General features: G+C 30.2%; 2 protein-coding genes across 2 annotated transcripts in view; one reads left to right on the forward strand and one right to left on the reverse strand.

Moving 5' to 3' along the window:
• The window catches only part of LOC105621617 (run domain Beclin-1 interacting and cysteine-rich containing protein), a 5,961-nt gene extending 4,904 nt beyond the window's left edge, over positions 1-1,057 (reverse strand). The window contains exons 1-2 of the mRNA XM_012203086.1: positions 857-1,057; positions 169-320 (exon numbers count right to left, since the gene is read on the reverse strand). Coding sequence (XP_012058476.1) covers positions 169-320; positions 857-1,057 — 353 coding nt within the window. The remainder of the gene's footprint in view (positions 1-168; positions 321-856) is intronic.
• A 3,543-nt stretch (positions 1,058-4,600) lies between these two features.
• LOC105621618 (trifunctional enzyme subunit alpha, mitochondrial) lies at positions 4,601-14,239 on the forward strand. The gene is made up of 11 exons (XM_012203087.1): positions 4,601-4,676; positions 7,413-7,522; positions 7,613-7,885; positions 8,331-8,581; positions 8,706-9,089; positions 9,165-9,335; positions 9,410-9,632; positions 9,854-10,063; positions 10,261-10,459; positions 13,757-13,959; positions 14,036-14,239. Exons 1-11 carry the CDS (start codon positions 4,601-4,603, stop codon positions 14,237-14,239), a joined length of 2,304 nt encoding a protein of 767 aa, XP_012058477.1.
• The last annotated feature ends 2,027 nt before the right edge of the window (positions 14,240-16,266 follow it).

Genomic DNA, 16,266 nt, shown 5'->3' on the forward strand with positions numbered 1-16,266 from the left:
TAGTAACCTATCCTAACTAATAATTAAGTTATTACTAGTAGTTTTTAGTTTAGTTAGTAATACTACTAATAATAAAATAATATCTATTATTATTATATATATATATATATATATATATATATATATATACATATATATTTGTTATATATTTAATAAAGAGAAAATTACCTTTTGTATAGCCACAACATATCCTTCTTAGATGTTATCCTAACTGGTAAATTGCATAAATAATCCTCATTTTCTGACAATATTGGTGAGGTCGCCAAAGATGGTTGAAGCCAATTCAGTCCTTGAATGAATATCCAACAATCCGGCTCACCCTTATAAAATTTGTTCACAATATAAGATTCGTATATTCATATGAAAAATTTTTTCATATATAGTAGAATTCTGAGAACATGTCGAGGGACAAGGCATTCTGATAACCGAATAGTTCAGATAATAGAGCTCTCTCCTTTATCAGAAGACTCACTAGTTGCGATAATGTCCAGATAGCTATGTGTATGTTAATATATAAAAAGTCAATATAAAAAAAAGTCAATATATAAGAATGCAAACAAATTTTATAATTCATTAAGCATCCTAAATTTTGTAGCATGTATATATTTTGGCTCTCTACAATTTTCCATTTTGTTTTTCTCGATTATCTAAAAAAATCAGATGTGATAAAACAAAATGATTTACGAATTCAGATTCGATGATCCAAAATCTATAAGAAACCTACTTTGGTTCCAGTTAATTTTGAAAAAAGTTTTTTGCAGTCCACAGTATAATTGTAACAGATTATTACACATCGTAACAATTAGAAATTTAAAGATATTGTTAATAAACTTTGGGAGCGAGAAACTCAACTAACATTAGGATCAAATATGCGACAGCCATGCTTGAATATCTGTTCCATTACACTGTGCAGCCGATTCAGACCACCATAAACATTCCATACATTGGACATCCCATCGATCAGCAGACCTTCTACAGTAGATCGAAGACTGTGGAGAAGCTGCCATTGCTCCTTGTTGTGAATATTCTCAGACATGCCTGCTGGCAGCAAAATCATCAGTACTTTTCATTTATAAATACAATCTGTCTTAAATTCTCTGCTTACCTCGTAATCGACTATGACAACAAAAAGGCAAAGACAGGCTTTACCACAAAAGCGATATAATCTTCGATGTAAAATGATTTTTGCTCATGTTTATTTTCTCTGTCAAAGACACACAAGACTTTTTATAAGTAAATTAATTCATCTTGATTATGCAAGTATAAATAAACGTGGAGCAGAGTTATTAGACCGATTCAAGTAGATATTTACGCCTAAATGAGAAGCAAAAGTTGCTGTCACAGTAACTTTTACCAGAGTTCACCGTCATTTATTAATAACCAAACACGGATTACGCACTTTTACATGATAACCGCTTGCCGTAATCGACAACATGCGACGCGATAAACCAGCAATGGGCGGGTAACTCCCGCTTGCAGTGGTGCGCTCGTGTATGCAACTTGAGGTTTTCTGTTCCTGCACTAGTTCAAAAAGTGTACACTAAAACGTTTTCTGTTCCCAAAATGGCGTCAGCGACGGTGTTTTTTGTTTCAGTGTAACAGAACTCAATGCACGAGTTCACTGTACTGGCTGCATTAGAGGTTTGTTTTCTGTAACTGAACTAGTATTTCACTTTTGGAACTTAAAATGAGATAGATATACATTTGATATTTGTTTAAAGCGAGAAAGAGAGTTCTAGAACAGTCTAATGCAGAAATAGAAAACAAACCATACATCTAGAGTCAGTGCAAACAATTCCTGCACTAGACTGCTCTAGAACTCTTTTTATTTCGCTTTCGACAGATATCAAACATATATCTATCTTACTTTAAATTCTAAAAGTGAAATACTAGTTCAGCCACAGAAAACAGACCTTAGTTCAGCCACAGAAAACAGATCTTAGAATAGAGCAGGCTTTCGTTTTGAAAATGCATCGAGTCTAATTAAAATCGGAGGTGAAGTAACAATTCTAAATAAATACAAACTAAAATACGTATACACAATGCTGCATTAAATCGGTGTGACAGATTTTCTACCACAATGTCGTCAATTTTAACGCTTAATATCTCGGTTTGCGGGCCTAGACATTTTACTGCTAGATTCTTTCGTTTTATGCAAAAATGCGACAAATGAGCATAATTTTATTAAAATTGAAAGGTGTTTTCTAAATAATAATTCGAGAATTTATGAATGATAAAATAATAAATATATATAAATAACAGCAAATCTACATATAAAAACATTTTGTGTCATCATTATTTTTAATTAAGAATTGTCTTTAATGGAATTGCATTCATTTTCGTCACACGAATCTAATAATACTTCTATGTAAACAATATGTGACGCCATTTTTATCTTGCACTAAAACGTTTTTTATTCCTTGCTTGCACGGTTACACTCGTCAGTTCTGGATTGCTAGTTCAATTCAGTTCAGTTCTAGTGCAATCCTCGTGCAGGAACAGAAAACAAACCTTTGATGTTGAATAATCGCGATGAGCTTTGCGATGAGCTATCATGTAGTTCAGAATCGCTGTTTACACTCGTAACTATATATACATGATATATAGATGGGCGGTTCGATAATGAAACTTACTATTGAATGGAAGCAATTCCAAGTCGATTGTGAGTTATCGATATCGCCAGTATCATTTATAGATACTTTTCGAAATTTATTATCGGCAAAAATGATTATCAATGGTCGACAAGTTTTATGTTGGCAAGTACATTCAAAAAATTTAACGACATAAAAATTCAATTTTTTTTAAATTGACAAATATAATCGGAGAATAACTAATTAAAAGATGGAACTAAACTAAAATTTTGTAAGAATTATGATTTAAAAAATTTTTTAGATATGAAAATTAAATAAAAATTTACTTGAAAACATAATATAATCTATCAAGAAAATATAATCAGATAAAGAAATAGTAAACTCTCATATTATACGGCACACAGAATAATGAGATAAATATATTTGATATAATAGAAAATAATTTTATTTAAAAATAGTGTACATCAATTGCACATCGCAAATTGTATATTTTTCTCATTTCTATTCAATTTTTTTTATCTATAATATAATAGTTAATAATTAATTTTTAATATAATTATTATTTTAGTTAATTTCTAATAATATTTTATTTAATTTCTATATTATATTATAACATTATATTATATCATATTGTATATGTATGTATATTATATTATATTATATTTTAAACTTTTCAAAATAACAACAGGAAATAACTATACATGAATATCATCTTGCAATTATAATTTCAACCAATTCAACATAATTTAATAACAATAAAGTGTTAAATGTACATATTATACATATCGGTCTCATTTCACATCGCAGTTAGTTCTTAGCGTCAATTATCTAAACATCTTCATAAAAAGTTGACCTTAATGATATTCATAGCTCTTATATAATAGGGAACGCATGAGATATATAATAAATAATCAGTTAGATCAAGGAATAACAATTTAATTAATTTAAGTTAAATCAATTCAAGCTAAATAAATCAGTTAAATAAATTGTATATAGTGTAATTATATAATTTATAATTATCGTGCCAATTACGTTTATTATAGCATTTATTTGCAAATATCATAAAACGAAAATTATATTAATTCGATATTTATATTAATTTATATTAATTTATATTAATACAAGCTACATAAATGACGAATTAATAACTCAGGAACAAAGTCCGCGCGAGCCAGATAATCCACCCATGTGTGTGAGCATATAAAAGTGCGTTCAAGAATATCGAGATATTCGATCGATTATCGATGAAAGAATCAATTTAAAAAGGTTTCTTTCTTTTCATTAAAATTAATTAATAAATTTACTTAGAAGAATTCAAATAAATGTTTATTAAAATTTAATATTCTTTTTTTTCCACGTAAAAATCTCTCATTATTATTTCTAAAATATATAAAAAGAATTTTTTTACTTTATTCAAAAAAGAACAACTTAAATTTATTATTCTGTTCGTAGAGTCGAAAAAAAATTAATTATACGGCATAATTTATTGCATTTAATCGAAACGCAGAATCACTGTCGTCAGAGATTGAGAGATTTTTCTCTAAATTTGAAGATTTTTTTCTTTTCATTGAGAGATTTTTTTGGAGTAAAAAGATATATAAAAAGAGATTATAGAGAATTTTTGGGAGACTTTTTGAAAAAAATACAAAGAAATATCCAAATTAACATCCGCTAACATTGAGAAAATTAAATGAAGATAACTTTCAAATAGGCAACACTGAACAGAATTAAAATTGCGAGAGTCGCGATTCCTTATCGATCGATTTTATCTCGAATGTTCCCCCTCCCTTGCTCCTCCCCCCACTCTCAAAGTTATACAGTACACTGTATGTAGCGTATAAACATCACACAAGCGATATAGCGACAGCGTTCACAAATAAGACGAGAAGCATAACACGACTAAACACGACAGAGTATCGCACGCGGTGTCGTGCGTGACTCGTGGATTTTCTGAGATTACGTTTCTCTCGATGAGAGTGAGTGCCCGTCCAACTTGATCAACCGAAATTATGGCGAGCTGCAGGCTATTCGGCGCCCTGGCGCGCTGCTCCCGCGCCAACGCGAGTTCCGCTTTCAAATGCACAGGTGATTACGTGTCCACTTTGCAGTGGAAGCTATCGAAAAAAGGAGTTTAGATCAACAAATCTTGAGCAAGTTTTACTCGAGCCATGAGATAATTGCGTTCTTCTGAATCGACGTCCAAATGTCATTTAAGAGTCACGTAAAACGCGAAAGAGAGAGAGAGAGAGAGAGAGAGAGAAAGAGAGAGAGTATACAAAAGAAAGAAGGTTGAACAATCTCAAGCAACAATCCGGAGTAAACGGATATTTACTTAAGATTATGAATGGCAATGGCGAATAATTTATATTGGCTCCAAGACGCGATTTATTCATTAGGGAGCATCGTGAAGTTATGAAAGAGAATCAGAGTAACTGATTGAATTTTGTTCCTAATACTGAATACATAGATGGATGTGTCAGACCGGGCAAGATGCCGATAAGTGCCGGTGTTCGACCTTTGCTCTCATGATCAGAGAGAGAGAACTAAGGTCGAATAGCGCTAACTTTCGACAACTGGCATCGGCAACCGAAAGTTATGTTATTTTGAGGAATACTTCGCTATATTTGCTTTAAAACATGGAGACAGATACACAAACATATATTACGTGAGCTCATGTTACACTTTTGTACTTTGGACCGAAAAGTCCAAAGTACGAAAGTTTGAACTTGGTTCGAATGAATTGTTCGAAACGATGTCCTAGAACTCAATTATTTAAGTAAATAATTGAAAAAGGATTCCAACATAAATTGTATTCATTGTAGAAATAACTGGCTTTTGTTTTCTTTTACATAATTTATATATCGCTTATCTTCATATCACACTGTTTCATTTGAATTACAATTTGAATTAATATTCCAATAATGTTCTGAGAGACTCAATCGCTAAATAGTTAATTTTGCTTCAAGTTGACAATCAAATGTAAAGAAGAACTTACTATGTACGTCTTCATTCAAATTATAAAGATATAATAAATTGACATTTTTTATTTAGAAAAAATCTTATCGATAATTTAATATTTAATCTGTATGTAATATTAAGGACATGACAATATTAAATTAAGAATTGAAACATATGATTTTATCTCTATCGACATTGTTTGTATTTAACAAAAGAACTCCTAGCGACTTGATTCTTATTGTTTACTTACTATTTGAATTTATATTCGTTAGAATCTTATATAATTGTTTTAATTGTTAATGTTCTTTTTGTAACACTATATGAATTTTTAATATTCTATATACATTTACAGATCATTCGATTCAAATATTCCAAACTTAAAGACATTTGTATTTTGCGAGAACATTCATAGAATATTTTATGCTACTTATTTTAATAAGCGAATTATGAAAATATAGTACAATAATGACATGAATTAATGACAATTTTTTAATAATTGTATTAAGAGGATTCATAATGCTTTAGTTTTGTCAGAGTAAAATTTCTAAATAATATTTGTCAAAAAAGACAAATTCAATTTGAAGTGTAAATTTTATAACTCATTTTCTTTCAAGAATATAATTAATGTGACGTTGAATATAATTAACAAAACATATTAAAAAGAAATAAAAAAGAATATGTTATTCGACATATTATTTTTCAATCGCTCGATGAACATTTCTGAAAGATCGATTAATATGCATTCTGAAAGCCGTTTGACAATTTTATTTCACAATTTTAAATTAACTATGCTGAATATATAAAACTTCATGTTGGAAGATTTCTACATTATAATTTATGAATAATTACGCATTTTTATAAGTACATTTATGTTTCTAATATTATACAATTAAAAAATTTTTCTTAATTATTGAATAATCTCTTTCTGTAGCAAATATGATTCGCCATATCGCTTATTTTGCAGAAATATTATGTCGAAATTAATTGTGCATGTTTTTTAATATTAAAAAAAAATTAGGTTTTCTGCATCTGTTTTTGTAAATATACGTATAATTTCAGATTATTAAATTTTATGTATTAAAATCGTGTAATTTTATAAACATTGACCTAATGTCGAAGTAGAAGTTAGATTCAAATAATTGACGTTTATCAGTATTTTAATGTTTGAATTGAAAAATTTTTTTAATCATCGAAAAATTCCGAGATTATTTTCTACACTTCATATACAAATGCAGATAAAAGTGATAATGGAAAAATTAAATGATGATTTGTTTTCCTTGCCCTTTGAAATAAAAGCAATATTGATTTAAAGACTAAATAGCCAAAAATATAAAAAAATATAATTAAAAGAAAATATTTATAATAAACATGTTCAAAAAAAGTATATCAAACTGTTATTGGAACCAGTAGTTGATCAGATTATATGTATAAATGAATTTTCAGATTGAAATTTTTTTAAGTTGTCATGAATGAAATGAATTGTCCAACATTGGTAAAATCCATATTCAATGTTTTGAGTAGTTAAAATATAATGAGATATACATGCGTTTATGTAGCTTTAGGTAGACATTTGTTTTTGTAGATATTCAAATAGTGATTGCAGAATAATACAATTATATATAAGACTTTATTAACAAATAATGTAAATTATATATCTCAATATAAAAAAATTAGAGGAATAATTTATCATAAACTAAAAGTTTATGATAAATATCACAAAAATTATTATTTTAAGTTATTATTTTAAAGTTAAAAAAAGTTTATTAGATGAAATTCTCTCTTTTATTATAATGAAATTATCTTATATCTTATTTCATTTCTTTATATTATATTTAATTATTTATTTTTCATATTTTTATGTAGGTTTGCAACAATCTACGAGAACACTAGCAACTGAAACAAATAAGAAATATTTTAAATACAAAACCGTTGGCGATGTAGCAGTTATCACCATAGATTCACCAAATGCCAAAGTAATATACAATAATTTGCAGTAGTATACAATTTTGATGCACTAAATATGATGCTAACATAGATCTCTATTTTATTTATTGTTAATATAGGTAAATACCTTAAACAAGGAACTAATGACGGAAATAGCAGAATTACTGAATGAAATTCAATCGAATACTCTAGTAAATTCAGCAGTATTAATTAGTGGAAAACCAGATAATTTCATAGTTGGTGCAGACATTACTTGGTTACAAACTATTCCGGATGCAGAAGCTGGTTATCAGATAGCGAAAGAGGGTCACAAAATTCTGGATCTAATAGCGAATAGTAAAAAGCCAATTGTCGCTGCTATTTACGGTCCATGTCTCGGTGGAGGATTAGAGGTAACTTATCTTTAAGAAGAAATTAAAAGTATTGCAACATAATATCAATTCTTTTCACTTGTATAACTTACAACAAAATTAATAAATAGTAAACCCAGGTCAATTAAACGAGCTATAGTTAGGTATAACAAATAATATTTATTATTAATAAATTATAATTTTCCGACAATAAGTTTCAACGGTACGTTTCGATTATTAAATCCTCCGCAGAAATATATAATGTTGTAAAAATTATGTTATTTCTGCGGCTGATAAGAATTAAGTATATTGAAGCATATCATTAAAACTTATCGTCGGAAAATTATAATTTGTGAATAATAAATATTATTTGTTTTATATATATAATATGATTATTAATTTTAAAATTAAAGATGGTTAGCTAAAACTGGAAAATAAAGAAAATCGAAACAATAAAATTATTAATTACATTAATTATTTTATACAGGTCGCATTAGCGTGTCATTATAGACTAGCCGTTAATGATAAGCGAACTAAATTAGGATTACCGGAAGTAAAGATCGGACTCCTTCCTGGCGGCGGTGGTACTCAGCGCCTACCTCAACTAATTTTCCTTCCTACTGCTTTGGATGCAATACTCACCGGTAAAAATATTCAACCGGACAAAGCGAAGAAACTTGGCCTAGTAGATATCGTTGTAAATCGCCTTGGACCGGGAATCCAATCGCCCGAAGAAAAGTAAACATATACTTAACTACCACTATAATACCTATTTCTCTAAAAAAAAAAAGTTTTAATGATGCTGTGCATCAAAATTATTTAAATTATATTGCGCATTTAAAAATCAAATTTCATTTTTCAGTACGATGAGATACCTAGAAGAAACCGCAGTGAAAGCCGCGCAGGATCTCGCAAATGGAAGATTGAAAATTGAACGCGGTCCGAAATCTCTTATAGATAAGATAATGCAACAGATTCTATCCATCAACTTTGTCAAGGATCAGGTGTTTAAGAAAGCGAAGGCGCAAGTGATGAAAATGACGAATGGTTTATATCCAGCTCCGCTTAAAATTCTAGAAGTAGTGAGGATCGGTTTGGATAAGGGTCCTTCTGCCGGATTTGATGCTGAGGCTAAAGGATTCGGTCAGCTAGCAGTTACTCCGGAATGTAAAGGTCTTACCAGTTTGTTCTTTGGCCAGACAGCATGCAAGAAAAATCGTTTTGGGCCGCCTAAGAGTGCAGTCAAGTATGTCTTTTAGTAACTCAAGCATAATTAAAATAATTAAGTCGATATTAATCTATTGCTATTTAATTTATGCAGAAAAATTGCTGTAATTGGAGCTGGTTTAATGGGCGCAGGTATCGTCCAGGTCAGTATTGACAAAGGCTTCAATGTCGTTATGAAGGATACCAATGATGCTGGACTATATCGTGGCGTAAATCAGATTCAAAAAGGCCTGGATGGCGCTGTGAAGCGTAAACGAATCTCTAAGTTTGCATCTCTTTTATAAAAAAAAAACTATACATTAAAACACTGATTTTTTTTAACGTAAATTTTCTACATAGTATCGAAAAGGACAAATATTTGTCCCATCTTGACGCGACGTTAAATTACAACTCCTTCAAGGATACGGACGTAGTGATTGAGGCTGTCTTCGAAGACATTGCTATCAAGCACAGAGTCTTGAAAGAAATTGAAGCAGTAGTGCCGAATCATTGCATCATCGCGACCAATACCTCCGCTATTCCTATCACAAAAATTGCTGCTGGTAGCAGTCGTCCTGACAAAGTAAAATTCATAATGTTAATAAAGATGTAATCTTAAGCTATAATGGCATTTAATAAATATTATTATTATTATATAAAATATTTAATTTTTGAAATTAAATTATAATTAAGAAGAATATATGTGATTAATTAAATGCCATTTAATTTTGTATAGCAATTTATTATAATAGTAGCATTTATAAATATATACATGGATGAGCTACAAGACATATTTTTTTACAGGTGATTGGAATGCACTACTTCTCTCCCGTCGACAAAATGCAGTTGTTAGAAATTATAACACACAAAGGAACATCGGAAGAGACAATCAAAACCGCTATAGATGTTGGTTTGAAACAGAATAAAACTGTCATCATAGTCGGTGATTGTCCTGGATTTTATACCACAAGAATACTTTCCTGTATGATGACAGAAGCAACTAGGCTAATGCAGGTAAGAGTTATTGGAGTAATTATCTTTTATAGAAATTATGAAATACACAATATTTCTGTTAAACATCTAAATATTTCGAATTGATATTGTAATTATTAGAACGATTGATCTTATTCTATAATAATGTCACAGTCATGTTGACATTCTTCTTTCCAATACAAATCGCAAATATAAACATGATACAATCTATTCAATAGGAAGGTGTAGATCCAGTGCAGTTAGACAAATTAACAAAGAAATTCGGCTTTCCTGTCGGCTTAGCCACTTTGTCCGACGAAGTTGGCATCGATGTAGGTTCTCATATCAGTGTTGACCTCTTGAAGGCTTATGGTGATCGCTTTAAAGGAGGAGACAACATAAATATTTTCGCCGATATGGTCAAAGCTGGTTTCCTCGGTAAGATTTTTGTCGTAACACGAGCAAGTCAGTAAGTTCTTAGAAAATCTGTCAGAGGGCACTCGCAGTGTCATATCACATTACTTTTTGACAAGTAGCATCTCTCAGCTAATTACTGTCAAATTTTGAGCGGAATTCATCGCGTAGTTTCATTTCTATAGACGATTAAAGCGATCAATTTTGTATTTTTTACAAAATGGAAAAAAACGTGTTTCGTTCAGTGATCAAACATCTACATATGAAAGATTTAACGCCGAAAAAAATCAAAACCGAGTTGGATAATGTTCATAGCACATCTGCACCAGCGTTTACAACTATATACAATTGGGTGAATGAATTATATATGGCTGGTCATACAGCCACATATGATGCACCTCGTTCGGAACGTTCCAATTGAGGCTGCTAAGCCAGAAATCATCGATAAAGTTCACGATATTGTTTTGATCGATGAGTGAAAGTGCGCGAGTTTGTGAGGCCACAGGCATATCACAGTGATTTCAATTTTGCACGAACAATTAGATATGAAAAAGCTATCGGCAAGATGGATGCCGCGTTTGCTCACTGTAGACCATAAGCGCAACCGTGTGACGATTTCAAAAAAATATTTGGAGATGTTTCAACGTAATCCAGATGAATTTCTACATCAATTCATTACTGTGGAAGAAACATAGATCCAGTACTTCACACCCGAGACGAAGGAAACAGTCACAACAATGGATTTCACTAAAATCAGTTCCGAAAAAGGCCGTAGTCGGCTGGAAAAGTGGCCACAGTTTTTTGGGATGCACGCGGTATAATTCATATCGATTACTTTCGAAGCAAACGATCAATGACAATTACTACGCAGCCTTATTGAATTATTTCAACAATATTTTAAAGAAAAACATCCCTATTTGGCGAAGAAAAAAGTGCTCTTCTATCAAGACAATGCATGAGTTCACCCAATGACTGATGGCCAAATTCAACGAATTTCGCTATGAATTGCTTCCTCATCCAACATATTCGCCAGATTTAGTCCCCTGCGACTATTTCCTGTTTTCAAACCTGAAGAAATGATTCGGAGGAAAGAGATTCACCTCCAAAGAGCAGCTCATCGCTGAAACAGAGGCTTATTTTAAAGAGTTGGACAAATCATATTCGGACGGCTTGAAAAAGCTGGAGAATCATTGGATCAAGTATATTGAACTGAAAGGAGACTATGTTGGGAAATAAAAATGAATTGATCAAAAAAAATGTGTTTCACTATGTTTTTCTAAAAATTTATTGACTTGCCCTTGTAAAAAAAGAGAATGCAATAGATTAATTATTTTGCTGATGTTTCACATAAATTGATAATAACAGAAGAAATAAATATCTATAAAAGTATTAAGTCATGCTAAAACTAGTCAAGTAGAAAATTGGATCCAGTCAACTTGACATATCATGTGGACCTGATAAGGGAGAATTCAGAGACATGCCGTATCACGATATGCTCAATTTACATCTGAGCAGGAAACGCGCAGGCATGTCTTATTACAGAATGCTTGACTTATGCCTTACTAAGTAATATGCACCATATTAAGGTATGCCAACTTGCGCCTGAGCAGGAAACACGCAGCAATGCCCTACTAATGAAAGTTTGACTTAGGCCTTACTAAGGAATGTCTTAATAGTTTTTGAAACGAAAGTCGGATTTACGCCAGATCAAACTAAGATGTACATCTTATGTGTTTCTATTTTGTTATTTTCTTTGTCAAAAAATTAATCAATAAGTTATAAGGTTAGGTTCATTTTCAATTCAGGTTCATTCATCTTCGGTTTAGATTTATTCTTTCATTTTTCATGGAAAATAGCAAAAAGAGAAAACAAGACTTAACACGACATAAAGTGGAGAAATATCGGAAAGTTCACCGCAGAATTGATGCGAAGGAATTCCTTAATATTGCAAGTATGCATCAATGAAATTTTGATCTAATTAATATCAATGAAAACATTGATATTAAAAATTTGTGTAAATAAAAATGAAAATTTTTGAATTGTTGAATGCATACTACTTAATATTTTTTTGTTACTATTAAACGAAATTAATAAATTGAAACATCAAAATGTAAAAGAAACATTTTATGCTTCTTTTACATTTCATTGTTCCAATTTTCACCTTCTAGGAGTTTCGTTTACGCTTCTGTTACTCTCCCATTACATCAATTCATGTAATTTATATTATTATTATTAAATGTTACTTATATTAAGTAATAATATAAAATATTGATGAGGTATGATTTAGGCGAACAGTAAGCATTCGACAACTCTTCCCTATATTGTTTAGCATTTTTATTTTGTTTACATATTTATTTTTGAGACTTCATTATATAGAGTATTCAATTTTATATTTCACTACTATCAAATATAAAATAGGACACCTCGTATATAAAAATGTCTTTTTTTGGATAGATGATGCAATTTCGCCGAGGTTAGTAGAACAAGAGAACTTTTACAACTTTTACAAATTTTACAAATGAACATTGGGACTATTGCAAATGAAAATGCTCTAAGAGCTGAAAAGGGGAATGAGAATAATTTAGAAAGAAATAGTACAGATGAAAAGATTTAACATTCATTCGCGTCTGAGTCTACAGAACTAAACAATGTATTTATCGAGGATAAAGTTGAAAACGTTGTGGAAGCTAACTGTGAAAGCCCTAATATCTCTAATAATTATATAATTGTAAAGTTACACAAAAAGAAGAAGTATGATGCATATTTTTGATTTTCTTCACACAAAGAGTGTGTGTGTGACCATTTTTTAACAACAGAATTTATAGAACAATCCTAGAATCATGTTTGTGAGAGACCTTTTATGTATTAAGTTATGTAGAATTGCATGTAAAAATTGGACTTTTAATTTTTAAGAGAATCCCTGTAATTTCGAGATTTTAATCAATTTTAACTTATTCGAAAGACTATAGGTTTGTTTGCGTCACATGCTCCAACATGCTCCTACCTGCTTCTTTCTATATAACTCCTACTCGCTCCAACGCGGCACGTACGAACGTCCGGGCTCTAATCACATTATCGGTCCTAATCAGTAGAGAAAGACTAAAGCATATCTTATCACTTCCTGGTCCAAATGAAAAATTCCCAACTAGGGCATACCCTATACTCCCTAATCAGGGCCATTTGATATGGGGCGTTACATATAGTAGCCCTATTAAGGCACCTGATCTGAAATAGGGCAAGTACTATACATGGGCTTGGGAAGAGCCTTACAAAAATTTCTACTAGATTTTAGGAAAATGTATTTTATTTTTTTAATTTTAGGACGCAAGTCTGGAAAAGGTATATTTGTGTACGAAAATGGCTCCAAAAACAGAGATGTAAATATTGGTGCAATGGACATTCTGAAAAAATATAAACTCGAACCTAAGGGTAGCACGTCTGATGAAGATCGTCAGATGAGGCTGGTCTCACGATTCATCAACGAAGCTGTATTGTGCTTGGAAGAAAATATTTTAGCTAATCCCGTAAGTTAATGTACTTCATCCTCATTGATTATATTTTTTTGCTCTTTGCGTTATTTAATAATTGTTTATATTTCAGTTGGAGGGCGATGTGGGAGCTGTGTTCGGCCTGGGCTTCCCACCATTCTCAGGTGGTCCATTCCGTTGGGTAGATGCATACGGCGCTCATCGACTCGTTAAGAAAATGGAAGAATTCCAAAGTCACTACGGTGACTCCTTCAAACCGTGCCAATTATTACGCGATATGGCGACTGATTCTAAGCGAAAATTCTATCCAAAGTAAAAGTTCGATATAAATTCATTATCAGCATGTCTTCATGTTAATGTTCATTCGAGAACTGTATTATATTTGTTCACTTGAGGCTTAGAGAAAGAAAGCAAGCACCTCGAAATAGGTGCAAAGATTAAACTTATATTAGCCTGCAATTCAGATTAGAGATTATTTTATATTTGTTACATCTCGAGTGTATTAATTTGTTGAAAGACTACTTCGTGTTCTTAACTGAAAGAATATGTATCATTTTCTATTCATCAAAAAGATATTTTTTTAGCCATTGTAATAGTATAAACATAAACAATTTACAAGCAAATTTATATGTAGGACTACACACTACATTTTTGTAAACATTTGGCTTAGTTCTTTCAGAGAGTCTTTTTTAGCCGCGGATAATTTTAACTCTGGTGGAAATGTACATATATTTTTTAATGAATTATTTTCTAACAAAATATCAAATATCAGATAACATCGAAATTATAAAATCAGTCAAACAATTCAATTCTGTTTATTAAATTCTAAAATAGATACAAAGATTTAAATAAGAAGTTTTCAACAATATTAACTTGAAATTTTCACTCGAATTCACACTCTCATGTGCGAAATCCTAAAGTTAATAATATATCAATTTTTTAATAATATATTATTTCTTATTAATATTTCCGTAAGGAAAAAATTCATTATTGAAATAAAAAAGAAAACATTAATAGAAATGCAGCTTCAGCATAATTTTATTCAAGTGAGATACAGTATGACGTGATTCCACGTGCAGGTCAAATGGAAGGAGCTATGCGTGACATACATAATGCTCTGAAATCGTCACTTCTAGAATATCATATATTTTTGGATTTGGTATTTACATGTTCCACGCCCAACAACCGCGAACACATTGTAGATAGACTCGTGCATTTATTAATTTCGAGAATTTTATATGCCGCAAATATTTGATATCTTTATAAACGCCTTTACAAATTATTAATTAGGCGAAGTGACAACAATTGTATATCTATTTTTGCAAATTAGAAATAAAGAGTTTATATATTAAACTGAGAGTTTCTAAGAGTCTGAATGTTTTTTTTATTATTTTTTAATAGACTAAATTGTCTACATTATTATGTGAAGAATAAAAAGTTTAACATTCTTCAATAATCCTCTTAAGCATAATTATAATTCGTAATTATATATGATTTATCTTTGAAATTTCATCTATTAATTCACAATTTCGAAATTTTTAATCTAACTATGTGATTATGAAGCAAAAAATTGTTCATTCTTTTGTGCGTGTCGATCCATTAATTGCCCTGATTTTATTTTTAAAAAATCCAATAAACCAGTTCAATAATTAATATTAACTTCCGCGCATGCAGACGTAATGTAGGAATGGAAATATTTAGCTTGATGCAACAGTCAAGAGATGTTGCACTCTTGTTTATGTCGATATCATTTCTTCCAGTCGATTCTGGAGCATAAATTAGATACGTTTTATGTTTATATTAATTACCTCGTTATTTCTAATTAAATCTTTCAGTAAATTTCCACAATTCTTTATGGTATAAAAAAATTTAATAACATCACTATAGATGTTTTCAAAACATAACATTGAATAATTATTATAAATGGTAATTTATGAAGCAAATTAATTTTCAATGAACTGTTATATTTATAATTGTATAAATTGTATAAATCAGGATATACAATCCCGATAAACTATAAATTATATGTTTTATAAAAATTGTTGTTATATGTAACAATTTTTTATAAAATTATGCAACAAAAGTTGCATAATTTTAATAATTTCAACATTATACACTTTTTCTGTTAATGAAGACATTTCTGAGATTTAAATCAATTTTGTTTTTCTTTTTAATAAAATACTTTTGTAAAATATATAAAAAATATATAAAAATATATAAAACTGTCAAATTCTGAATTAAAATATATTAATTTTTATTTTTTATTAGTTCTAAATATTAATTCTAAATCTAAATAATTAATATTTTTATTTGAAATGTGATTGACAAAATCTTTGGAACGTC

The sequence above is a fragment of the Atta cephalotes genome (assembly GCF_000143395.1).
Source record: "Atta cephalotes unplaced genomic scaffold scaffold00035, whole genome shotgun sequence".
Taxonomy (NCBI): domain Eukaryota; kingdom Metazoa; phylum Arthropoda; class Insecta; order Hymenoptera; family Formicidae; genus Atta; species Atta cephalotes.

Bases quoted from the DNA above. Each gene is read 5' to 3' on its own strand.
- LOC105621618 (XM_012203087.1), top strand. From the start codon at position 4,601: ATGGCGAGCTGCAGGCTATTCGGCGCCCTGGCGCGCTGCTCCCGCGCC. The intron at 7,523-7,612 runs GTAATATACAAT...TTGTTAATATAG, and splicing joins TAGATTCACCAAATGCCAAA to GTAAATACCTTAAACAAGGA. The intron at 9,090-9,164 runs GTATGTCTTTTA...TAATTTATGCAG, and splicing joins CCGCCTAAGAGTGCAGTCAA to AAAAATTGCTGTAATTGGAG.